Here is a 23,859-nt window from a genome sequence, read left to right as displayed (position 1 = left end):
GGGTCGCGGCCGTTACAGCCGTTTCCCTAGTCCCCGCCCCCTTCGTCCCCGCCTGTCCAATCACGACTGCTCCCTCGGACTGGGGCGTGGTCATGGGGCCAGGCCCTCAGGCGTGGAGGCCGCGCCCCGCCCCCCGCTCACGAAGTTTCGTCACTTCCGGTGTGTGCGTCTGGCGTCCGCCGGCCGGGGGATGGCGGCTCTGAGGAGTTGGCTGTCGCGGAGCGTATCCGCCTTCTTCAGGTACCGCCGCGGAGCGGGTGTGGGGGCGGGCGGGGCGGGACGGGAGACGGAGAGGCGACGCGGGGAGCGCTCGGCGGGGCCGCTGCGCCGGCCTTGCGGGCTTGCCCTTCCCTTACCGGCCCGCCCCCCTCTCTGGTCCGAGGCGGGACGGGTTCTTCCCTCACCGGCGGCTTTTCCGTTATCCCTCCCGCGGAACGCGGGGCCCCGGCCTCCCGCCGTCTTCCGGGGCGGCTCGGACGCCCGTGAGTTCCCGCTGCTCTCGAAGCCCCGGCAGGCGGGGAGTGCTCCCTGCGGACCCGAGGGGCCGGGGGGTCGGGCAGCACCTGCCGCCCCGGGGTGGTGGTCGAGGGCTATCGGACACCGGCGGGAGGCCCGTGCCGCACTCCGCCCGTGGAAATTGGTTTAAAAAGTTTAAACGGCCACACCTGGCACCTGTTGGATCCAGCGCCGCCTTTGGGCTCGCATTGCCGCCCGGCGGGAGTTCGCGGGGCCGGGCAGCGGGGCCGGACGGGGCGGGGAGGGCTTGGGCCGGTCCCGGGCTTCCCCGCCGCCGCCGGGAGGGCCGACCCCGCACCTGCCCGCAGGTTCCTGCGAAGCCGCAGTTGGAGTTCCACCCCCAGTGAATGCGGGGACTTCTGCAGGTCGGTGGGTGTGACCTCTGGCCCAGCTGGTGTTCTTCAGTGGTTAACCTTGACCTATGAACCAGGAAGTCACAGATTCCCGGTCAGGGCTCAGGCCTGGCTTGCAGCTCAATCCCCAGCCGGGGATGTGCAGGAGGCAGCCCATCAATGATCCTCTCTCATCACTGATGCTTCTCTCCCTGTCTCCCTCTCCCTTCCTCTCTGAAATAAACAAAAACATTTAAAAAAATAAATGAGGCCTCTGTGTCTAGATACAGACGGAGTGTACCCGTCGCGGCCAGCTTCAGGAGGCGCTGTTTCTCGGAGCTGATAAGACCATGGCACAAGACGGTGGCCGTGGGGGTCGGTGTGACCCTGTGTGCCGTTCCCATCGCACAGGTAAGGCACGACATGCCATTCGGCAGCATGTCCTCACACGAAAGCTGTCATAGTTACACACACACACACACACACACACACACACACACACACACACACACACGACGGTGTACTCTCGACTGTGCCAGCATCTTTTCAGAGCTGACCAAACATTAATATTCCCATTTGGCTTGCCTCTTTTTGTAGGAACGGTATCTGAAGTTGTCAAATTGTATAAGGAGGGAAGAGAGAAATAAATTACAGTCTATCACCGAAATAGTCTTTCGTTTAACAAAAACGTGTTGAGCATTTTTTGTGTACCTATACCGAACAAAACAGTCCCTGCTCTCTTAGAGCTTACATACTAGAGAGAAGAAAGGGGAGAAAATGAACAGATATAAAATGTCAGGTGGCCCTGGATGGTGTGGCTCAATTGGTTGAGCGTCATAGGTTTGATTTCCTAGTCAGGGCACATTCTATTTTATTTTTCTCTCAACCCCTCTTTTTTTCTCCTCTCTCTCAAAGCAATAAAAAAAAAAAATTTTTTTTTTAAAGCCAGGTGATGAGTGCTGTGCAGAAAACAAATATGATGAATGATAGGAAGTGCTGGACAGAGTTGTTATGGGTTAGATAGGTGATCTAGGAAGTCCACTCTGATGACGTGGTGGTGAAGTGGAAACCAGAATGATTTGCGAGGGTGGCCATATAATATTTTGGGGAAAGACTTTCCAGGCAGAAGGAACTCAAGTGCAAAGTAGAAGCATAATACCTCAAGGTCCATTCTTGTTGTTGCAAATGGCAGGATTTTATTCTTTTATATTCCATTGTGTATGTGTCTGTACGGACACATGCATACCACATCTTTATCCATTCATCTATCGACACCTAGGTTGCTTCTGTATCTTGGCTATTGTAAATGAACATAGAATGCATACATTTTTTTTTTAATATATTTTTATTGCTTTCAGAGAGGAAGGCGGGGTGGAGAGAGAGAAACATCAATGATGAGAGAATCATTGATTGGCTGCCTCCACGCACCCCACTGGGGATCTAGCTTGCTATCTAGGCTCTATCCACTGAGCCAACCCCACCAGGGCTATATCTTCTAAGTAGTGATTTTGTTTTCACATAAGTACCCAGAAGTGGAATTGCTGGATTGTATGGCAGTTCTATTTTTATATATATATATATATATATATATATATATATATATATATATATATATATATATTTTATTATTGATTTTTTACAGAGAGGAAGAGAGAGGGACAGAGAGCTAGAACCATCGATGAGAAACATCGACCAGCTGCCTCCCCCATATCCCCCGCTGGGGATGTGCCTGTAACCAATGTACATGCCCTTGACCGGAATCGAACCTAGGACCCCTCAGTCCGCAGGCTGATGCTCTATCCACTGAGCCAAACCGGTTTCGGCGGCAGTTCTATTTTAATTTTTTAGGGAGACTCTGTATCATTTTCCATAGCAGCTCTACTAATGTACAATCCCACCAACAGCGCCCGAGGGTTGCCTTTTCTCCACATCCTGGTCAGCTCTTGTTGATTTGTTGATAATAGGTAACAGCCATTCTGACAGGTGTGAGGTGATCATTCATTGTGGTTTTAATTTGCATTTCTGTGATGATCAGTGATGTTAAACATCTTTTCCTGTGTGTTGGCCATCTTGGGGAAAATATCTGTTCAGGTCCTGACATGTTTAAAATTTTTTTTTTGGGTGGGGGGGATGTTGTATGAGTTTTTTTTATATATTTTAGATATTAACCCTTTATTAGATGTATCATTTGCAAATATCTTCTCCCATTCAGCAGGTTATCTTTTCACTTTGTTGATGGTTTCCTTTGCAAGACTTTTTGATATATTACCATTTATTTTCTCTCTTGTTACCCTGGCTTGAGGAGATATTTTTAAAAATATATTGCTAAGAGCAATAGTCAAAGAGTTTATTGCCTGTGTTTTTCCTTTTAGGAGTTTAATGGATTCAGGTCTAACATTTAAGTTTTTTATCTATTTGAGTTTTTGTATATGGTGTAAGAAAGGGTCTATTTTTATTTGTCTGGTTTTGCCAACATTACTCACTGAAGTGACTGTCTTTACCCCCACTGTGTATTCTTGCTGCCTTTGTCATAGATTGACCATATAAGTGAGGTTTTATTTCTGGACTCTATTCCATTGTTTTGTTTTGTTTTGTTTTTTAATGCCAGTACCATATTGTGTGATTATTGTCGCTTTATAGTATAGTTTGATATCAGGAGCATGATAGCTCCCACTTTCTCAAGATTTCTTTGGTTATTCGGTGTTTTTTGTTGTAGTTCCATATAAATTTTAGGAATAGGTGGTCTAATTTGAGAAGAATGCCATTGGCATTTTAATAGGGATTGCATTGAATCTGTATGTCACTTTTAGTAGTGAGGACATCATGATGATGTTAATTCTCCCATTTGTATCTTGTTCAGTGTCTGACAGTTTATAGAATATAGGACTTTCATCTCTGGTTAAATTTATTCCTAGGTATCTTATATTTTTCATGCAATTTTGAATAAACAGTTTTCTTAATTTCTCTTTCTGATCATTTATTATTGGTGTATAGAAACAACAGATTTCTGTATATGGAGTCTGTATCCTGAAACTTTATTGAAGTCATTCTAATAATTTTTTGGTAGGAGGCTTAGGGTTTTCCATATGTAGTTATGTTGCCTGACATAATTTTTCAAGGTGCATGTGAAACTAGGAAGACCAAGAGGCATCTAGGCACGAGGTGACAGTGCGTGTGATCTAGGTGGGCAGCCGTGGAGGTGGGAGATTAGGGCTTGCTGATTGGTGAGATGTGGAGTAGGTAACTTAGATGCTTTTAAAAGGCCTGAGCGGCCGAAACCGTTTTTGGCTTAGTGGATAGAGCATCAGTCTGAGGACTGAAAGGTCCTGGGTTCAATTCTGGTCAGAGGCATGTATCTTGATTGGAGGCACATCCCCAGTAGGGGGTGTGCAAGAGGCAGGTGATCGATGATTCTCTCTCATTGATGTTTCTAACTCTCTATCCCTCTCTCTTCCTCTCTGTAAAAAATCAATAAAATATATTTTAAAAATTAAAAATAAAGTAAAATAAAAGGCCTTGAGTGACTGAAAGAATGGAGTGCCATGGGTTTTTGGAGGAAGCAATAAAGAATTGATGGTCTGAGATATTTAGTAGTCAGTTGATATGAAAGGTGGTACCTTATTTTTAACAATCACTGGTTCTAATCTCAGGAAGAACTAAACAGGAAACCAGCAGATTCCACTTTAGCAAAATATTCCCGATACTTAACCCTTTGCACTCCGCTGTCCCCTCTCAGGCGACATCGGAATTCTAGCATATCACTCGGATGTCCCCTCTCAGGGGACATTGCAGTTTATTAGTGATTACGGGGAATTGAGTTATTTCAACGCACGTTTCCGCTGCAAAGTAGCGTCGAGTAGCTGGTAGCCAATGTCCAGAATGGTTCAGAGTGCAAAGGGTTAAATGTGTGTTTATCCCCTAAGATTAACTCCATTTACTACAAGTATTTTCAGCGTCCTCTGAGGCTCACTGGTGAGCCCTCCCCTTTCTGTGCCTCCACTTTAACTTTGGTTGCTGCACACTGATGAATCTTTAACCCTGAGACCTTCACTTGAACAGCAGACCGTTTTCAGTCACAATCAGGACATGTTCGGGCTTGTCTTTCTCAGTTTGTGTACCGGTCTGCAGCCCATTTCCCTCAGTCTGGGTCACGTAAGAGGAAGCTCCAGTTGCTCTCCTGCCGGAAGTGCGTTTTGTTGAGCACCTGCGGCAGCTCTGCATCGTGTGAGACTCAAACCCAAGGGGCACAGAGCACCCTACCCGCATGGACTCTTCCTCATTGTGTCTTCTAGCCAGACGCCTCACATACTCCTAGTGCCTTCAGGCCCAAATCCACAGCTCCTTAAGGCCATTCCTCCTCCAGCAGTCTCCTTTCCTGACCACTTACTGTTGTCTATTTTTATATTTGATGATAGTCCATTTGGCTCCCTCCTGAGTCCATCAGCATAGCCCATGGGAAGATTTAGGTGAAGTCTGTCTTTTTGGTGAAATTATATAACTACTCTGAGCTTCCATTTTCTATTAAAAAAGAAGTGGAACTATCTGGACTGTTTGAGGAACTGGTGACAGTGCACTATAAAATGTAGGGCATTGTGAAGACGTAAGTTATCAGACTAGATCAAAATTAGCTTCTCATAAGCACAGATTCTGTCATTCCTTTCTAGCCCCTCGGTGTGTGGTACATAATACTTATTTGGTTGAATGAAGTACAGATAAGGTAAATACTTGATTTGCTCCTGTATCAGAGAAATTTATTGACTATTGCTTTAAACAGGCAACACTATGTATTTACACCCTTTAGCAAGAACAAGACACTAGATGATGGGGCGGGTTTCCTTGTTAGATGTAGAACAGCCAGGGCTCTGCTGAGGAAGAAAGGGCAGCGCCAGGTGGTTACGTTGGCTTTTTTAACACAATAGCTGAGGTCAGAGGGCTCATTCTGCTCCCCTAATCCTCAACTCTGATTTGTAGCTGCTCTCATCCAGCACAGAAGTGATCGCTCCCATGGTCTTTGATTGCATTCCCTTTTCAAGTTCTCTGTAAGCTCCAGCCCTTCCCCTCCTTATCTGAAATCTTTGAGGGCAAAGAATATCTATTTTTATATCCCAAGCATCTAGCACTGTGGTAATGAGTGAATCATACCTTCATGAGGTTTGTTGGTTATAATTACTGGCCTTTTGTGTAAAGAGACTGCTGTTTGCCGCAGGGACTGAAGAATAAAAGCAGGTAGAAAGCAAGCTCGGGAATGTCTTCTCCGTAGTGTCTTAAAGAGCCAGCATAGGCTCAGCAGCAGCTGCTGACAGAGCAGCACAGCGCAGGTGCAGTCTGAGAATTCCATTTCCGCCCGGCTGTCTGGGACACCTCAGCTCGTGCTTTGGGAGTTGAGTGAAAATGTTTGTGTCTTTCAGAAATCAGAGCCTCATTCTCTCAGTAACGACGCACTAATGAGGAGGGCTGTGTCTCTGGTGACAGATAGCACCTCCACCTTTCTCTCTCAGACCACCTATGCGCTGATTGAAGCCATCACAGAGTATACCAAGGTAAGCCTCGCTCATCTAGACCAGTGTTAGCAACCTGGCTCACAGACCAAGCCAGTCTGGTGCCTGCTTTTGTGAGTTAACAGTTGCAACAGGCTATAGGGCCCACAAAGCCTAAAATATTTACTCTTGCCCTGATCTAAAGCACTGGTTTTTAAAAGAAAAACCTTAAATATAGCAGCGCAATTGATAAGACAGCAACCAAGATGATTTGGTTCAGTTAGGGGTGAAAGGACCCAAAGTCTACCAGCAGCAGCAGCAGGGGCCTCTCTGAGGGCAGTTTGGAAACCACCGTTGTGAGCTAACAGAGTATATGAGTAATCACAAGCATTGAAAACTCTATCTTTATTTTCTAGCAGTTTTCTGAGCCTTCTCAGTTCCCCTCTGCATTGTGCTCTCTCTGTCTGCGTTACTCACAAGCTCCCGCCCTGGACTAATACCCACCTCTGCTTCCTACACCATAGGTGTCTGGGAGGCCAGGACTGAAGGCCAGTCTGCTATGATGGGGCTTCATCACCTGCAGGTGCGGGTTCACTAATCCTGCTTCAGATGCCTCACTTCACTCCGACTTGTGTTTTCTATTTGTAGGCCGTTTACACCTTAGTTTCTCTGTACCGACAATATACAAATTTACTTGGGAAAATGAACTCACAGGAGGAAGATGAAGTGTGGCAGGTGATCATAGGAGCCAGAGTTGAGGTAAGCAAGGAGTCAGGCATTTCTGTATGCCAGCTCCTGCCTCCCGTGGTGTCTAACCAGTCACTGTTCTCTAAATCTACCGTTTTGGATAAGTCCTTTTAAATGTGTTTAACCTCTTCCTGTTGTCTGAAGCACTTTGTTTATTTACAGATGACTTCAAAGCAGCAAGAGTACCTGAGGCTGGAGAATACCTGGATGACCGCAGTCAGTCTTTCAGAGATGGCGGCGGAAGCTGCGTATCACACCGGTAGGTGGTTTTCCCTGTGGAGGTGCCTTTGGAGTTCTCTTATGGAGGTAAAAGGAGGGTTTGGAATAGATGGCCTAAAGCCCACTGTGCTCTAACTTGGTGAGAAAAGGTCCCCATTTTAACACCCCTGGAGACCACGCCAGTAGAAGCTAGATTGTCAATATCTAGAAAATAAAATGGTAAAACTAGTGCCACCTGGAAAAATTGACTGCCTTCAAATAGTTTTTAAACATTTTATAATCCAGATAATTTATGAATAAGAAATGTTTGTCTATTTCAGACTTTGTGGTAAGCATTTTACAGACACTTTTAACACCCACAGTTCCCTTAAAGAAGAACCTGTCATCATTCCCACCTTCCGGGTTAAGAAACGGGGGCTAGTCACTCACCCAGGATGCTGCGGCACAAGCAGCCATCTAGGGTTTAGGCCTACCGGTGTGGCTCAGTGTCTGAGCATCAACCTCCGAACCAGAGGTCACAGTTCAGTTCTCATTCTCCCTCTCTGAAATCAATAAAAGTATATCTATTTTTTTAAAAATATTTTGAGGGAAACCTAACTTGTCCATGGTCCCAAAAGGTAGCCTACAAATTATAGGGCCAGCACTTATTAAGATACAGGTATGTTAAAACACGCCTTTTTCTATTTCAGGATATCAAACTTGGGTCTTTAGTGCCAAGTTTTTGAAAGGTACAAAAAAGACCTCCTAGTTAACTAAACCTGAGGAATCAGATTCTGAAGACAGGTCTGGCGTGGTGGTGGCAGTAGAGGCAGAGGCATTGCCGCGGGACTGCCAGACCATTCACCCAGGCAGGCTGAGACCTAGCAGAGGAAACGGGAGGAAGTAAGAAGCATTATCTGAAAAAATAGGCATTTCCCAGAACTGATCGAAAGGGCTTACAAAGGCTCTGAACAGATTCAGAATGTAAAAGTTCTAAAAAGTATAAGGAAAAAACAGATGTACTTACAAAGAAAGTATAGTCAGACATCAGTCTTATCAGCAACCCCAGAAGCGAGGTGACAAATGGAATAACCTGGAATTTTATATCCTATCCAGCCAAATGTCATTAAAATGTGAACATAAAGATATTTACAGGCATATAAAGACTCAAAGTTTACCAAACACATGTTTTCTCGAAAAACTATGAAGAAAAATTATAAGCAACTGGAATACAAGAAAAATGAATAAAATTTAGTAAAATGTGTCAGAAGTTCTGAGTATTGAACAAATTTTTTAAATATTTGGGGGAGTGAAAGCGTGCTAAGCTTCTTACCTTTTTGGGAAGAAGAGGGACATTGGCTAACACTAGACATGGCTACATACGCAGAGAGAATGGGGAAGGGACAAAACCAGGGCAGTTGAGAAGTGAAACCTATTAGAAAAGGCAAAGGAAAACAGGAACAGCAGCAAACATCAGTAATCACAATAAGAACAGATTAAATTTACTGTTACTAAATGATCCTTTTAGATTGTTAGAATGTTGGCTACAACTGTTTACAGAGGCACCTAAAACAAAATGGCATAGGAAGTTGAAAGTTAGAAAAAGTGAACCATAAACAAAGAGTGTTACCCAAAAACGCTGGCAGAGCAAAGTCAGAAAAAGGATTTAGGACAAAGCATTAAAAGGGACAGAACAGCCGAAACCGGTTTGGCTCAGTGGATAGAGCGTCGACCTGCGGACTGACGGGTCCCAGGTTCGATTCTGGTCAAGGGCATGTACCTTGGTTGCAGGTACATCCCCAGTAGGGGGTGTGCAAGAGGCAGCTGATCGATGATTCTCTCTCATCAATGTTTCTAACTCTCTATCCCTCTCTCTTCCTCTCTGTAAAAAATAAATAAAATATATTTAAAAAAAAAAGGGGGGGGACAGAACAATTCATAGAGAAGAAAACAATCATGAGGTGCCTGGTATTGAGCCTCATACGCATATCATACTCACTGGTCAAGACCAAAACAGTTAAAGCTAAAAGGGTTGGACCAAAATGAGTTTTCAAAGCTTAGCCAAATATATATACTGAAAAGAAAATTTTGTTTGCTCTCCACACATTTTAAACAAATAGAACATGTACAAAAACTGATTTTGTGCCAGGTGACAAAGACTCAGCAAATTCCTTCACACTCCTTCCCCACCAAAACGCAAAATGGAAAATTAAAAATATTTAGAACTGTGATGATAAATGCAGTATAGAGCAGACCCGTGAGTTGTAAACTAATTGGCTTTATAGAGAAATTGATGTGTGTGTGTGTGTGTCAAAAATACAAAGAACAGCAGCATGAATAACAGATAAAGTTCACTATATGAGAAGTACTAAGGTACCTAGAACTAAATCCACATAATATAATAAAAGAAAATGTATAAGAAACTTAAAAAGAAGTAGTCAAGAAGGTAAAATTTGGTTCCTTGAAAAGGATTTAAAAATAAGATTTGGCACCTGTGGCTTTTTAGCAAAAGCAATATCAGAAAGCTATTATTGTTTTAAAGGTTTTTTACGTTGTATGAGAATCCCAAATTGGCCCAAGAAGTAAAGAATCCAAAAAAAAAAAAAAAAGACCAATCACAAGTTAAAATAGTATTAAAAGATTCTGTGTCCCAAAAGTAGACACTAAGCCCAGGCTGTTGTGTGGAGAGTTTTATCTACTCTTCTAGAAACACTTCCTGTCACAGAAAGCATGTCGGTCATAGGAGCTGATGAAAAACCTCCCACTGTAATGTATACAGCCAGCACAGGCCTGACCTAAGACGACTAGACCAGCACCAAAACAAAAGTATAGTTCAGCCGGGACCGGTTTGGTTCAATGGATAGAGCATCGGCTTGGGGACTGAAGGGTCCCGGGTTGGATTCCGGTCAAGGGCATGTACCTTGGTTGCGGGCATATCCCCAGTAGGGGGTGTGCAAGAGGCAGCTGATCGATGACTCTCTCTCATCGATGTTTCTAACTATCTCTCTCCCTTCCTCTCTGTATAAAATCAATAAAAAATATATTTTAAAAAATAACAAAAGTATAGTTCAGTGTCACAAACACAGATGTAAACCAAGCATAGCCATTCACCCTCACAACAGTGATAATCCAGCACTGGGAAAACTGCCAGCATAATTCACTACTTGAGGTCATGTACAGTAAAGTATTTAAAAAGCCACCCATGTAATCCTATCAATGTATGCCCCAAAAGCCTTCAGTAAAATGTGGTACCCATTTGATTTATATCTACAATTATGAATAGAATTTTCTTAAATGATAAAAGGCTGGCCGGAACCGGTTTGGCTCAGTGGATAGAGTGTCAGCCTGCGGACTGAAAGGTCCCAGGTTTGATTCCAGTCAAGGGCATGTACCTTGGTTGCAGGCACACATCCCCAGTAGGGGGTGTGCAAGAGGCAGCTGATTGATGATTCTCTCATCAATGTTTCTAACTATCCCTCTCTCTTCCTCTCTGTAAAAGATTAATAAAATATATTTTAAAAAATGATAAAGGCTAATCCTACTTAACAATGAAATATGAAAAGCATTTCCATCAAGGTCAGAAATGAGAGGTGGGCCGAAACCGGTTTGGCTCAGTGGATAGAGCGTCGGTCTGTGGACTGAAGGGCCCCAGGTTTGATTCCGGTCAAGGGCATGTACCTTGGTTGCGGGCACATCCCCCGTGGGGGTGTGCAAGAGGCAGCTGGTCGATGTTTCTCTCTCATCGACGTTTCTAGCTATCTCCCTTCCTCTCTGTAAAAAAAAAAAATCAATAAAATATATCTAAAAAAAAAAGAAGAAATGAGAGGTGGATCCCTGCTATTAACCACTACCTCTCAGCATTGTATCAAAGGTTTTCATTAATGCAGTAAGATAGAAAACCATCCAGATGTTCAATAGATAATGGGTAAATATGCCTATCTGGTGATGAACTAACTAGCAACAGGTAAAAGAAATGAGAGCTAAAAACATTTCTAAACAAAATTGCAAGACATTCAATAAATACCTTTTGTGCTATTATATAAACTTATATTTTTCTAAGCATTCCATATGTATATGACCAATTTTATTAGTGGTCTCACTTTATCAAAAAGATCAGTATTTGTGTATTTAAGTTAATAAAGCACCTATTTTTTAAGAGCTATGTAGCTATAAAAATTGTGGGGATTGCATGTAATAATTATGATACATGCACATAGATGGAGAAATATGCTAGGACTTTGACAATAAAAAGTAAAATGCACGCCTGACTGTGGAATTAGTGCTCTGCTCTGCAGACAGAAGGCTGGCAGGGAGGACAGGGGCTCAGGTGACAGCCATGGAACCCCGCTTCCTGTGTCCACTTGCACCTGCCCTGTTGGCTGCTCAGCTTAATTGTCCCATCTCTTGGCAGGAGCAGATCAGGCCTCTATAACCGCCAGGAATCACATCCAGCTGGTGAAGTCGCAGGTGCAGGAAGTGCGCCAGCTCTCCCAGAAAGCAGAAACCAAGTTGGCAGAAGCACAGACAGAAGAGCTCCGTCAGAAAACACAGGAGGCGGATGACCGGGCTGAGCCGGAGCAGGAGGCCTACCTGCGTGAGGATTGAGGGCCTGAGCCGCCGCCCACGTCTGCCCACTCAGCCCGGGGCTGGCACAGCTTTCTCTGCAGAGAGAGGAGGCACAGGCCCTGCCCTGGCCCATCAGGCCAGAGGCATTTGTGAGCTGTGAGTGCCTGACCCCTGACCCCTGGTCTCAGGCTCCTACTGGACCTGGTTCTTGGTCTGGGGCCCCACAATCTGTTTACCCTTGTACCCCACTCAGCACAGCTGCCCTCTCCCCCACCCACCATTGTTCTACTTCCTGCCCAGAGCATCTCACCAACCTGGCCAGACAGTCCTTTTCTGTCACGCCCACAAGTTCAGTAGCTGTTTTAACCTCATTTCCAACCTTATTCAAATAGGAGTTAGTATTGGCTCCCTCCATAGGGGTGTGAGTTTTGGGGGAGAGGGGAGTCTGTCCTCTTTGTAAGATTTCTTTTTAAGTGTTTCTGAGGCCTTCTCTGACCTGGCCCCTGGCCCAGGAAGGACTGCCCAGGCCCAGCAGCCAGCAGTCCTTCATTATTCTTAGGGACTGAATGCAGAGTGTTTACCTGGTACTTTCAACAGGACTTACTCCACACCTGCTTCCTGTGTCCTCCTTTCCTTCGAGTTTCTGTATTGTATCTGAAGGAGAATAATTTTTTTGCATTTAAAAATGAAAATGTGTTATCTTCTGGGGTCCTCTGCAGCCTCCCACTTTCACCCCCGCCCCCCCCAGCAGAATGCTAAGCGGCTCCAGAAACTCCCCCTTCCCCCGTCCCCCATTTGCTTTGCTTTGGGAACCATTCAACACGTGTCGGTCCAAATTAGCCAGGTTTCAGAGTTTTTAATCAAAGTTAGAAAAATGTGGGAGGGGGTTACAAAAACAAAGCATTTCCTGTAGACCATCCTGGGTCAAGTTTCAAGTTTCTCAATTTCTATGCTAGGAAAACCTACACTCAGTCCGTTCAGCCCGCCCCTCAGAGCCGGGACAAGGGGCTGGCAGCGCACTTGAGCCTCTCGTCGGTGACCAGTGCCCACATGGTCCACATCTCCAGGGGGCTGAGCCGGTGCACCAGGAGGAGCCCTCTGAACAGGCAGGGGTCCAGGGGGTTCAGGGGCTGCCGGATTCCGAAGGTCTTGAAGCCGGCGTGGTGCACGGGGCTCAGCCCCAGCCGCCGCAGGCACATGCCCACGAAGACGTCGTCGATGGGGAAGAGCTCGGCCTCCTCCACGGCTGCGCGGAGGCGCCGCACGGTGGCCCTGGACATGACGTACCCCCCGCCGCCCGCGTAGGGCGGGTAGTGGCGGGCCCTGTACATGGAGGGCGGGATGAAGTACTTGACCTTGGTGTTCCTGTTGGGCAGAGCCTGGCGGATGACGTCTCCCACCAAGAGGTCCTGGGCCGGGTCCCAGCCGCCCAGGAACTCCAGGACGTTGGGCACGTGGACAAAGACATCGTCGTCGCCCTTGAGCAGGAAGTGGGCCTGGGGGCAGGCGGCCGCCACCCAGCGCTGCAGGTGCAGCTCCTTGAGTGTCAGGTTGAAGAAGTCCTCCGTGAAGGCCCACTGGAGGATGTCGTCAAACTCCCGGCTCTCGTAGGCCAGCAGCTGGGCGGGCGGCGCGGGCCCTGCCACCCCGAGGAGGAACACCAGCTTCAGCCGCCGGCCCCGCGCCCAGGCGCCCGCCCGGCCCCACGTGCTGCGGATGGCCGCGCGCCGCTCCACGTGGCCAGGCTGCGACTTGATGGCCAGGAGCAGGAAGACGTCCTGGGCACAGCCGGACGGCTCCAGCAGAATGGAGAAGTTGCGGCAGTGGCGATAGGTCAGGAAGAGACGGTGCCGGCTGGGCAGGGACAGGGAGGCGTTGGCCACAGTGCGGTTGGGCGGACAGTGGCTCCGGCGGGGCCCCGGGGGAGCCCAGAAGGGCTGGCGGGCTGTGGGGACCCCTGCCGGCTTGGCCTCCTTCTTCAGGAAGAGCAGGCAGCTGAGCAGCAGCACAGCCAGGCTGTACAGGACCAGCCAGCCCAGCCTGCGGAACATGGCAGGGCCTGCAGGGAGAGAGCCTGTGAGCCGGCCGGCCCAGCCTCAGCCTCCACCTTCTCCCTGGTCCCACCAGCAAGTTACCCCAACCCTGCTGGCCTCAGGACAGCTGTTATTTAATCTTTCCGAGTCCCCCCGAGGACAGGCAGCTCACCTGCTACGCCAGCCCCTGCCTGCCTCTGTCAGCCGAGGGCTCTGAGGCCACCTTTCCCCCAGAACGACTCGCAGCCCCTTGAGGACAGGCTCATGCGCAGTTTCCGTGTTTGCCAGGAAACTCCAGGACCTCACATGCTTAGCGACACGCACAGAGCTAGTTTGGCTTCGGGTTAAATTCGTTCTAAGGACCAAACATGACGATGTGGGCTCAAACCATTTCCAAGAGTCTGCTCTGCAGGTGGCAGGCCCTGTGTTGGTGTCCCAGCCCCAGCAGAGCAGCAGCTGGAGCCACCACTGAGCACCCCCTCAATCTGCTGAGATGCCTGGGCTCCCGGGTAGTCAAACCGGGCTTTAGGGACAAAACCAGGCACAGGAAGAACATGGAAGCAAGTAGGAAGCTGGAGACTGGTGCCAGGCTCGTAGCCCTTCCAGATCTGGTTGGCTCGGGTTCCCAGCAATGCAAAAAGGCCAAGAAATGGTAACCCACAGAGGCACTGCCCGAGGTCCAGAGTAGCAAAGCCAGCCCTCAAAGCCCTCCCTCCGCCACTCTTGCCACTTTTCCTGGTCCGACAGGCCTCCTGGTCTACCCATGTTAGCCTCAGCCTCCTGTCCCTGCCGCTGCCACTCCACAGAAGCATCTCTTCTGGCTGCTAGGCAGGCTGACAGGCAAGGCAGGCAGGGTCCGAGCCCTCACAGACCCTGAAAACCAGGAGACGTGACACAGTGTCATGGGAGCCAGGGGCCGGAAGGCTGTTGAAATTACCGATTTTGGAAAGCCCACCCTGGTAAAGGGCATTTGAGCAAGAACTGGATGGAGTAGCATCCAAACCCCAGAGAGACCTGGAGAGCGCGCACCGGGCAGAGGAGCCCTGAGGCAGGAGGGCAGCGGCTGGATGGGGGGGGGGGGGGGGGGGCGGGCAGAGGTGAGGGAGGCGGCTGAGGAGGCCGCAGTGTAAGGGCTGCGTGAGGGCTCCGGCGTTCCTGTGGGCACCCGGAGGTCCACCCGAGGACCCACGGAGGCGGTAAAAGGATTGACAAGGTGTGAAGTTCACTGCAGCTGCCGCTGGATAATGGATCCGGGAAGAGCGAGTGGAAACAGGACACCAGATGGAAACTCATTAGTGGGACAGGACGCAGCCGTGGCCAGGGCGGGTGAGGCTACGGGACGGGAGGGCTGGACGGGTTTCAGGTGGGAAATGGGTTTCAGGTGGGACATGGGTCTCAGGTGCGGCAGGCAGGGTGAGTGAGGGGCCGGGCGAGGAGTGGTGCCAATTACCGAGCGGCCGCAAAGCAAGCAAGTGGCTTGGTTTGTCCTGCGAGTCCCAGTAGCCAGGGCTGGACTGCGCGGGGGACCTATGGCCCTCTGCCCACCCCCTGCACCGGCCAAACCCTCGGTGGCCTCCACTGCTCAGCAACAAGCCAACAAGCCCGCCCCGCAGTGACCGGCAGCTTCTGCTCCACCCCCCCCCCCCCAAACACACACACCTGGGCACCCCTCGCCCGAGCTGCCGGCTAAGAGGCCCCCCTCCCACCGAAAACTCCCCGGCCTGCGAGTGCGCGACCCCCCCTCGGCGGGTGCTGGCCCTGGGGTTTGTAGTTGTCCCTGGGATGACACTAACCGGACGCGCCACGGCGGGACAGAGCCCAGCTGGTTCGTTCCTCCCCGCGCGTCTCCGCAGGGCTGCTGCGGGTCCGCCGAGCACGGACCGAGCCCACGGGGACCCCCGGGCTGAGCGGAGAGCGGCGGCGCCCTCGGCGCACAGGCACCTGCCCCGCAGCGGGGCTCCCGGCGCCCCGGCCGCACGCCCCGCCCGCACGGACCTACCTGAGCCGCCGGCCGGTCCGGCGCCGGCGAGGAGGTCAGCGAGCAGCCCGCGCCGCGGAGCGGGAGCGGGAGCGGGAGCGGGAGCGGGAGCGGGACCGGGACCGGGACCGGGACCGGGACCGGGACCGGGACCGGAGCATCAGCCGCGCGCACCTCGCTCCGCTCGGGCGGTGGGCGGGCCCGGCCGGGGCGCTTTTGTATTGACCACGCCCACCAGGGCGGGGCTTAAGGGAGGGCCCCGCCCACCGGGGTCTCCAGGGCCCGGGCGCCCCTGGGGGCGGGAGAGGCCGCCCGGCTCCCGCTCCCGCTCCGCAGCGCCCGGCGCCCCGACGCGCGGCCACACAGACGCGGGGCTGCGGTGCCAGAAGCTCCTTTAATGCGGCTACACGACGACGAGGGTCCGCAGCGCCTCCTCGGCCGAGCGGCACTGGATGATCTGGATCTGCACCTCCACCGACAGCGGCTCGGGGCGGTAGTCGTTCTCCAGGCCTGAGGACGAGGCGGGCACGGGTCCGCGGGCGCCGGGGCCGGGCCCCTCGCGGCCCCAAACGCGAACCGCCCCCGGCGCGGCCCCCGGAGCCCGGCTCGGGCTCAGACTCCCAACCAGGAACTCGAGGAAGTCGCGCTTCCCCTGAGAAGACACTGACAAGACCGGCCATTCGGACACTTTCTCTTAAACAGTGAATGCGGTGAGCCTGGCGCTTCTGGGACCGCTGAAAGCGTCCTGATGAAGCTGTGACACCTGAGCGGCACACAGACACCGGGACTTCGGAGCATCTACCTGCCCCATGCACACTCAGGGCTGCTCCCTGGCAGGCGCGCGGACAGTAAGAACGGGCTGTTTCTGAAGTTGTGTGAAATGCCACACTTGGAAGATCTGCATAACTCAGGGGACCAGTTTTCACAAAAACCCAGTCTGGTGTTGGGGTCTGTGCGTGGGCAAGAGCCGTGCAGCCTGCAGGGGCGCCCACAGGTCTTACTGCCCTTGGTCGTGAAGGCATTCCTTCCCGACCCCGCCTCCACCTTGAACTTAACCCTCACAAACCTATGGCGGGCACCCTGGGTGTCATGTCTGCAACCGACAGAAAGCCTACTCACGCTCCGCCTTCCCAGGCCCATGTCCACGTGAGGCTGGGCTTCCTCACGCACCTCCCGCCTCCCCAGGACCACAGGGCAGCCTTGGGACACCACTGTCTGTCTCAGCTAAGCCAGGGGAAAAGGGGTTTGCAAAAAAGTAAACAAAGATAATTTCAAGACCAACTTAACCCCATAGCTGTCTCCACTCACAAGCCAGTAATGGTATGGTCCTGAAGCCCCCAGAATAAATCCTCTTGTGCTTTTTCTCCCCCCCCCCTCCCCATGATGTATTTTACTTATTTTTTCTTTGGGCTTTTTCTTTTTATATATATATTATTGATTTTTTTTACAGAGAGAAAGGGAGATGGTTAGAAACATCGATCAGCTGCCTCCTGCACACCCCTCACTGGGGATGTGCCCACAACCAAAGTATATGCCCGTGACTGGAATCGAACCCAGGACCCTTCAGTCCACAGGCTGATGCTCTATCCACTGAGCCAAACCGGTTTCGGCTCTTTGTGCTTTTTCAACGTTGTTTTGTGACCCTATGTCCTTTGCATTTTCATATGCATTTTAGAATCAGATTGCTGATTTGTTTTTTTAAATTCCTCTAAGATCACGATTGAAATGGCATTGACTCCTCTATAGATCAATCTGAGAAATCCCACATCTTAATAATATTCAATCTCCTAACCCAGTGGTCGGCAAACCCATTCGCCAAACCCATTCGCCAACAGAGCCAAATATCAACAGTACGATTGAAATTTCTTTGGAGAGCCAAATTTTTTAAACTTAAACTTCTTCTAACGCCACTTCTTCAAATAGACTCGCACAGGCCGTGGTATTTGGTGGAAGAGCCACACTCAAGGGGCCAAAGAGCCGCATGTGGCTCGCGGGCCGCAGTTTGCCGACCACGGTCCTGATCCATGGACAAGTGCGCTTGCATTATACTTTTTTTAGGTGAATTTTTTCATTGGGGAAATCCACCCGCCAGGTGAGGACACACGAGAAGCCCTGGCTGGGAACCAGGGAGGGGCCCTTACCTGACAAGACTGGCATCTTGTTCTTGGCCTTCCTCGGCTCCGCACCTGCGAGAGGGAAATGGCTGTTGTTTACGAGCTGCCCAGCTGTGTGGGGGACACAGATCCTCCTGCCCTCGTCCCCGCCACTGGCTCTTACCTTTCTTAGCTTTCTTATTCTTCGAATCCTGAGGGAAGAACCACCAAATCAGACGCTCAGAGTGGGGGGTGCTGGGAAAGGGTGGGTGCAGATTCCAGCGCGTCTGTGGGCGGCTCCCCCCCCCCCCCCCCCCCGCCGCCAGGCCTCTCCCGGCCCCGGAGGCAGGGCAGGGCCTCCCAGGAAGGAGGGGCCCCACCTGCCCCCCTTGCCTCTCTCCTCGCAACTGAGAAGGGTCCCCTGCCCTACGGCCTGGCCGCACCATTTCTGGGGGGAGCGAGTGGCAGGGCCCCCTGTACCCTGAGAAACGTCAGCCTGTCCGATTCCAAGGTGCGGATCACCCCGAACTTGCACAGGGTGGACACGAGGGTCTCCCCCGCCAGCAGGGGCTCCAGGACCACCAAGCCGCTGCCCAGCACCCGCAGGATGGGAGGGTCCTGGCGAAGCTCCTTGGAAAGCCCTCTCTTCTTCTTGGGCCCCTTCTGGTCCTGGGGGAGAGGCGGGGGTGACAGGGCCCGGCAGGGAGGTGCCGGGCGCCCACGGCCCCTGCCCGGGGCCCGCCGTACCTTCTTCTCCTTCTCCTTCTCCCCTTGGGCGGCCTTGTCTTTCCCCTTCTTGTCTCTCTCCGCTTTCTCTTTCTTCTTCTCCCCCTTTCCCTTGCCAGCCGTGGGAAAGTCGACGGGAGGGGGCACCACGGGCCAGGAGAGGATCTGGGGACGGCAAGGCGGCCTCGCGTGAACGCGGCCAGGCTGGGGCCGGCGAGGGTCTTTCCGGAAACCGGGGAGCTGGGCGGCAGGCCCCCGGAGGGAAAACACTCGGAGGGCCGGTCCTCTGGGCCCACCTTCTCCTCCACGATGGTGACCGTGGTCCCCGCCAGCAGGAAGGCCTTGAGCGGCACCAGGTCCCGCAGCGAGTGCTGCATCTCGTAGCTGCAGGGGATGACGTCAGCCCAGGGCTTGCGGACGGTGCTGAAGAGGACTGTCCTGGGGGGGGGGTTATCGGGGTCAGGGCTTGCGGACGGTGCTGAAGAGGACTGTCCTGGGGGGGGGGTTATCGGGGTCAGGGCTTGCGGACGGTGCTGAAGAGGACTGTCCTGGGGGGGGCGGTTATCGGGGTCAGGGCTTGCGGACGGTGCTGAAGAGGACTGTCCTGGGGGCGGGGGGGCAGTTATCGGGGGCAGGGACAAGGCTGCGGGCGCCGGAGGAGACGGCGTGGAGCGGGGCCCGGCGAGGGCGGGGCAGCACTCTGCGTGGGGCTTCCCTTCAGGGGTGACTGTGCTGTGCACTCAACGCGGATGGAAGGCACCAGGAACCAATCAGAAGCTTTAAAACACTTCAGCAAAGCCCCGGCCTGCTGGCTCAGCGGTGGAGCATCAGCCTACGAACCAGGAGACACGGCTCCATGTCCAGTCGGGGCCCATGCCTGGGCTGCAGGCTTGATCCCCAGTATGGGGCGAGCAGGAGGCACCTGATCAATGGTTCTCATCACTGATGTTTCTCTCTCTCCCTCTCTTTGAAGTCAATAAAAAATATATATATTTATATATATATATATAATAAATATATATATATATATATACACACACACATATATATACATATATACACGTATAAATATAAAACATAAAGCTATGGACCAAATACAGTAGAAGTTAAGTCCAATGAAGCAATTCAGCCCAGAGCTTGCAAACGTGTGAGGTAACTGCAGACAAATGGTTAAAGGGAAACGTAGAAATGGAGGAAAAGCGGCAATACGTGACCTTAAAGGTTACTGCTACCGACAGACAGACTCTGACAAGAAGGTCAACTGTCCTCCCTGGTGAAGCAAATTTCATCAGCTTGGACTTAAGGTGCACGCCCCCAGTACCTCATGCCCCCAGTACCTCATGCCCCCAGTACCTCATGCCCCCAGTACCTCATGCCCCCAGTACCTCATGCCCCCAGTACCTCATGCCCCCAGTACCTCATGCCCCAGTACCTCCGCGGAAATCCTCCTGCGAAGACGGCGAGGACCACCCTCACCCGCACCGGGAAACGCCCCTCCCAGCGCCAGTCCACCGGGGTGCCCGTCAGTCCCCCTCCCTGTCTGCCTTCCCAGCCCCCCTTCGCCTGGCTCCCGGCCGGCCTGGGGGCAGGGGCACTTCCACTCCTACTTCCTGGAGCCACCCGTGCCCACCATTTCCCCTGGAGGAGGGCCCGCGCCCGGCAGACCCGCAGCTCAGGGGATGGTTTGGGTGGCGGAGTTACTTGTGGCTCTTACTTGTTTTTACGAATTTTTCCCAAAATTAGAACAGGGACCAAGTCAGCCCCTGGCCCTGGCCGGGGTCCACCCCTGTCTCCGGTCACCAGCGGGGACACCAGCCCCCCACAAACCCGTGTGCGTCCATCAGTGACAAACGGTGGGAGCTTCCGCCAATGAGAGCGGCTCCTCCTCAGAGGCTCCTCCTCAGAGGCTCCTCCTCAGAGGCTCCTCCTCAGAGGCTCCTCCTCAGAGGCTCCTCCTCAGAGGCCTCCGCCCGAGAGACAGGGGCGCCGGGTCCAAGGGGTAACAGCGGGGCCGGACGGGGCCGCCCAGCCGCCCTGGACCGGGGTGCAGGCTTCTGGCTGAGGGCGGAGGCTCGGCTGGGTAGGCAAACCCCGAGCGCACCCCTCAGCCCTCGGGCTGTCACCAGGGGTGGGGGTGGGTGTGGAGGAGGGGTAGAGGAGAGGGTAAGAGGGAGTGGAGGAGGGGGTGGGGTGGAGGAGGGGTAGAGGGGGTGGAGGAGGGGGTGGGGGTGGGGTGGAGGAGGGGGTGGGGATGGAGGAGGGGGTGGGGGTGGGGGTGGAGGAGGGGGTGGGGGTGGAGGAGGGGGTGGGGGTGGGGGTGGAGGAGGGGGTGGGGGTGGAGGAGGGGGTGGGGGTGGAGGAGGGGTAGAGGGGTTGGGGGTGGAGGAGGGGGTGGGGGTGGAGGAGGGGGTGGGGGTGGGGGTAGAAGAGGGGGTGAGGGTGGAGGAGGGGGTGGGGGTGGAGGAGGGGGTAAGAGGGGTGGGGTAGGGGGTAGAAGAGGGGGTGGGGTAAGAGGGGGTGCAGGAGGGGGTGGGGGGTGGAGGAGGGGGTGGGGGTGGAGGAGGGGGTGGGGGTGGGGGTGGAGGAGGGGGTGGGGTGGAGGAGGGGGTGGGGGTGGGGGTGGGGGTGGAGGAGGGGGTGGGGTGGAGGAGGGGGTGGGGTGGAGGAGGGGGTGGGGTCGAGGAGGGGGTAAGAGGGGTGGGGTAGGGGGTAGAAGAGGGGGTGGGGTAAGAGGGGGTGCAGGAGGGGGTGGGGGTGGAGGAGGGGGTGGGGTGGAGGAGGGGGTGGGGGTGGGGGTGGAGGAGGGGGTGGGGTGGAGGAGGGGGTGGGGTGGAGGAGGGGGTGGGGTGGAGGAGGGGGTGGGGGTGGGGGTGGAGGAGGGGGTGGGGTGGAGGAGGGGGTGGGGGTGGGGGTGGAGGAGGGGGTGGGGTGGAGGAGGGGTGGGGTGGAGGAGGGGGTGGGGTGGAGGAGGGGGTGGGGGTGGGGGTGGAGGAGGGGGTGGGGTGGAGGAGGGGGAGGGGGTGGGGTGGAGGAGGGGGTGGGGGTGGAGGAGGGGGAGGGGGTGGGGGTGGAGGAGGGGGTGGGGGTGGGGGTGGAGGAGGGGGTGGGGGTGGAGGAGGGGGTGGGGTGGAGGAGGGGGTGGGGGTGGAGGAGGGGGAGGGGGTGGGGTGGAGGAGGGGGTGGGGGTGGAGGAGGGGGGTGGGGGTGGAGGAGGGTGGGGGGTGGAGGAGGGGGAGGGGGTGGGGTGGAGGAGGGGGTGGGGGTGGAGGAGGGGGTGGGGTGGGGGGTGGAGGAGGGGGTGGGGTGGAGGAGGGGGAGGGGGTGGGGGTGGAGGAGGGGGTGGGGTGGAGGAGGGGGTGGGGGTGGGGGTGGAGGAGGGGGTGGGGTGGAGGAGGGGGAGGGGGTGGGGTGGAGGAGGGGGTGGGGTGGAGGAGGGGAGGGGGTGGGGGTGGAGGAGGGGGTGGGGGTGGGGGTGGAGGAGGGGGTGGGGGTGGAGGAGGGGGTGGGGTGGAGGAGGGGGTGGGGGTGGAGGAGGGGGTGGGGGTGGGGGTGGAGGAGGGGGTGGGGTGGAGGAGGGGGAGGGGGTGGGGTGGAGGAGGGGGTGGGGGTGGGGTGGAGGAGGGGGGGGTGGGGTGGAGGAGGGGGGGGTGGAGGGTGGGGTGGAGGAGGGGGTGGGGTGGAGGAGGGGGTGGGGTCGAGGATGGGGTAAGAGGGTGAGGGGGTGGGGTAAGAGGGGCCTCACCCGGGGACGCAGAGCCGAGTCCATCCTGGGCCGCAGCTGCGCCAGCTCCTCGGCGTCGGAGCCCAGGGAGCGGGGCAGCGAGGGCGTCCCGGCCGACACCCCCGACTCCAGCTCCAGCGACTGCGACAGGGACGAGGGCACCGACTCCGCCTCCTCCTCCGCCTCCTCGGCCGTGGGCGTGGGGGGCGCCTCCTCGGGGACCTCCTCCTCGCTGGGCGCGGGCTTGACGATCTGCGGGGACGGGCGCGGGGGGCCGGGCTGGGGGCGCGCTGCCGGGGAAGGGGCCGTCCGTCCGTCCGTCCGTCCGTCCGTGCAGCCGCAGCCCTCGCCGCCCGGGACGCTGCCCGGGGCTGGGGGCGGGGCCGGGAGGGGCGGGAGCATCGCCTGGAGGAGGCATTGGGGCGCCCCCCCCCATTCTCAGGACGGGCCTGGGCGCACCTCAGCCAGCACCCCTTCGTACTCGCTCCCTTCGCCTTCCTCGTCCTCCACGAAGTCGTAGGTGACGTAGTAGCTGTAGGAGATGAAGGGCCCCTGCGGCCCCGGTTCCGGGTCCAGGACCGACGAGTCCAGAACCCCCCGGATGTTCCCGATCGTCACCACGAACTGCGCCTCGCGCGCCAAGAAGTCTGCGGGGCCGGGGGGCAGACAGACGGGCTGAGCCGGGGCTTGGGGTCCGGACGGGCCCCCCTCGGCCCGGGGACTGGGCAGGTCTGGGGAGGCCCCTGCGGCCGGCTTTCCCAGGTGAAGGCGGTGCCTGGGCAGGAGGTGCCCTCCTGCCCTCAGTGCCACCTTGACCTTGAGAAGGCTCTGGTGCAGCTGTGGCGAGGGCCACCAGGGGGTGATCTCAAGCCGCCACGGAAGGGAAGCCGCCGATCAGAGCGTGTTTCCCATTTGGTAGGAAGTGGGGGCCCAGGAGGCCCAGCCTCCCTCCCGCGGGCCCCAAGCCCGATCCCCATCGGATCCGGGGCGGCTCTGACACAGGGAGCGGGAGCGGGGACAGGCGCCCGCGGCCGCGCCCTCACCGCCTCGGTGGCGGAGCCCCTGGAACTGGTGCCTCTCGCTGGAGGACACGGTGATGTCGTCCAGCACGCAGAGCCTCGCCAGGCTGTCGATGGTGAAGCCGCGGTAGTAGGGCACCAGGGCCAGCGGGTTGCCCTGCAGCACCAGCAGCCGCAGGCGCAGCAGTGTGCCCAGGCTGGCCACCATGGCCTGCAGGTCCGTCAGGTCGTTGAAGCCCAGGTCCAGAGACACCAGGTTGGGCCTGGAAGGTGAGCAGACGGGTGGGGACAGGCCTGCCTCAGCACCCCGCCAGGACAGTCAGAGGCCTGGGCCTGCCCGGCAGGACCAGCGTGCCTTGGGCAGCCCTCGACCCAAGCTAGCCCCTGGCCTTTCTCTCTCTCTGTCCCCCTCTCTCTCTCTCTCTCTCTCTCTCTCTCTCTCTCTTTCCCTCT

At 54.6% G+C, this 23,859-nt stretch overlaps 3 protein-coding genes across 4 annotated transcripts in view; 1 reads left to right on the top strand and 2 right to left on the bottom strand.

Annotated features, from left to right (window-relative positions):
- The first annotated feature begins 105 nt into the window (after positions 1–105).
- Positions 106–12,451, top strand: DIABLO (diablo IAP-binding mitochondrial protein). The gene is made up of 6 exons (XM_084867757.1): positions 106–240; positions 1,133–1,259; positions 6,257–6,388; positions 6,974–7,084; positions 7,235–7,331; positions 11,682–12,451. The coding sequence occupies exons 1-6, from the start codon at positions 191–193 to the stop codon at positions 11,873–11,875; spliced, it is 711 nt and encodes a 236-aa protein (XP_084723883.1). The 5' UTR covers positions 106–190; the 3' UTR covers positions 11,876–12,451.
- B3GNT4 (UDP-GlcNAc:betaGal beta-1,3-N-acetylglucosaminyltransferase 4) lies at positions 12,278–15,945 on the bottom strand. Of its 2 annotated transcripts, none has more exons than XM_084867758.1 (2): positions 15,869–15,945; positions 12,278–13,895 (listed from the first exon to the last, which is right to left on the bottom strand). In XM_084867758.1, the coding sequence occupies exon 2, from the start codon at positions 13,885–13,887 to the stop codon at positions 12,826–12,828; it is 1,062 nt and encodes a 353-aa protein (XP_084723884.1). In that variant the 5' UTR covers positions 13,888–13,895; positions 15,869–15,945; the 3' UTR covers positions 12,278–12,825. The 2 variants fall into 2 exon arrangements, with proteins under 2 accessions (XP_084723884.1, XP_084723885.1); XM_084867759.1 differs by lacking the exon at positions 15,869–15,945 and adding an exon at positions 14,042–15,486.
- Positions 15,946–16,114: 169 nt separating this feature from the next.
- The window catches only part of LRRC43 (leucine rich repeat containing 43), a 14,601-nt gene continuing 6,856 nt past the window's right edge, over positions 16,115–23,859 (bottom strand). The window contains 10 exon segments of the mRNA XM_084867755.1: positions 16,115–16,357; positions 17,989–18,033; positions 18,125–18,152; positions 18,421–18,609; positions 18,688–18,831; positions 18,963–19,104; positions 22,409–22,426; positions 22,428–22,639; positions 22,847–23,034; positions 23,431–23,669. Coding sequence (XP_084723881.1) covers positions 16,251–16,357; positions 17,989–18,033; positions 18,125–18,152; positions 18,421–18,609; positions 18,688–18,831; positions 18,963–19,104; positions 22,409–22,426; positions 22,428–22,639; positions 22,847–23,034; positions 23,431–23,669 — 1,312 coding nt within the window. The 3' untranslated portion in view covers positions 16,115–16,250.

This window comes from Pipistrellus hanaki, assembly GCF_964339955.1.
Source record: "Pipistrellus hanaki genome assembly, chromosome: 19".
In the NCBI taxonomy this organism is placed as follows: Eukaryota; Metazoa; Chordata; class Mammalia; order Chiroptera; family Vespertilionidae; genus Pipistrellus; species Pipistrellus hanaki.
This window is presented reverse-complemented; position numbering and strand designations above follow the sequence as displayed.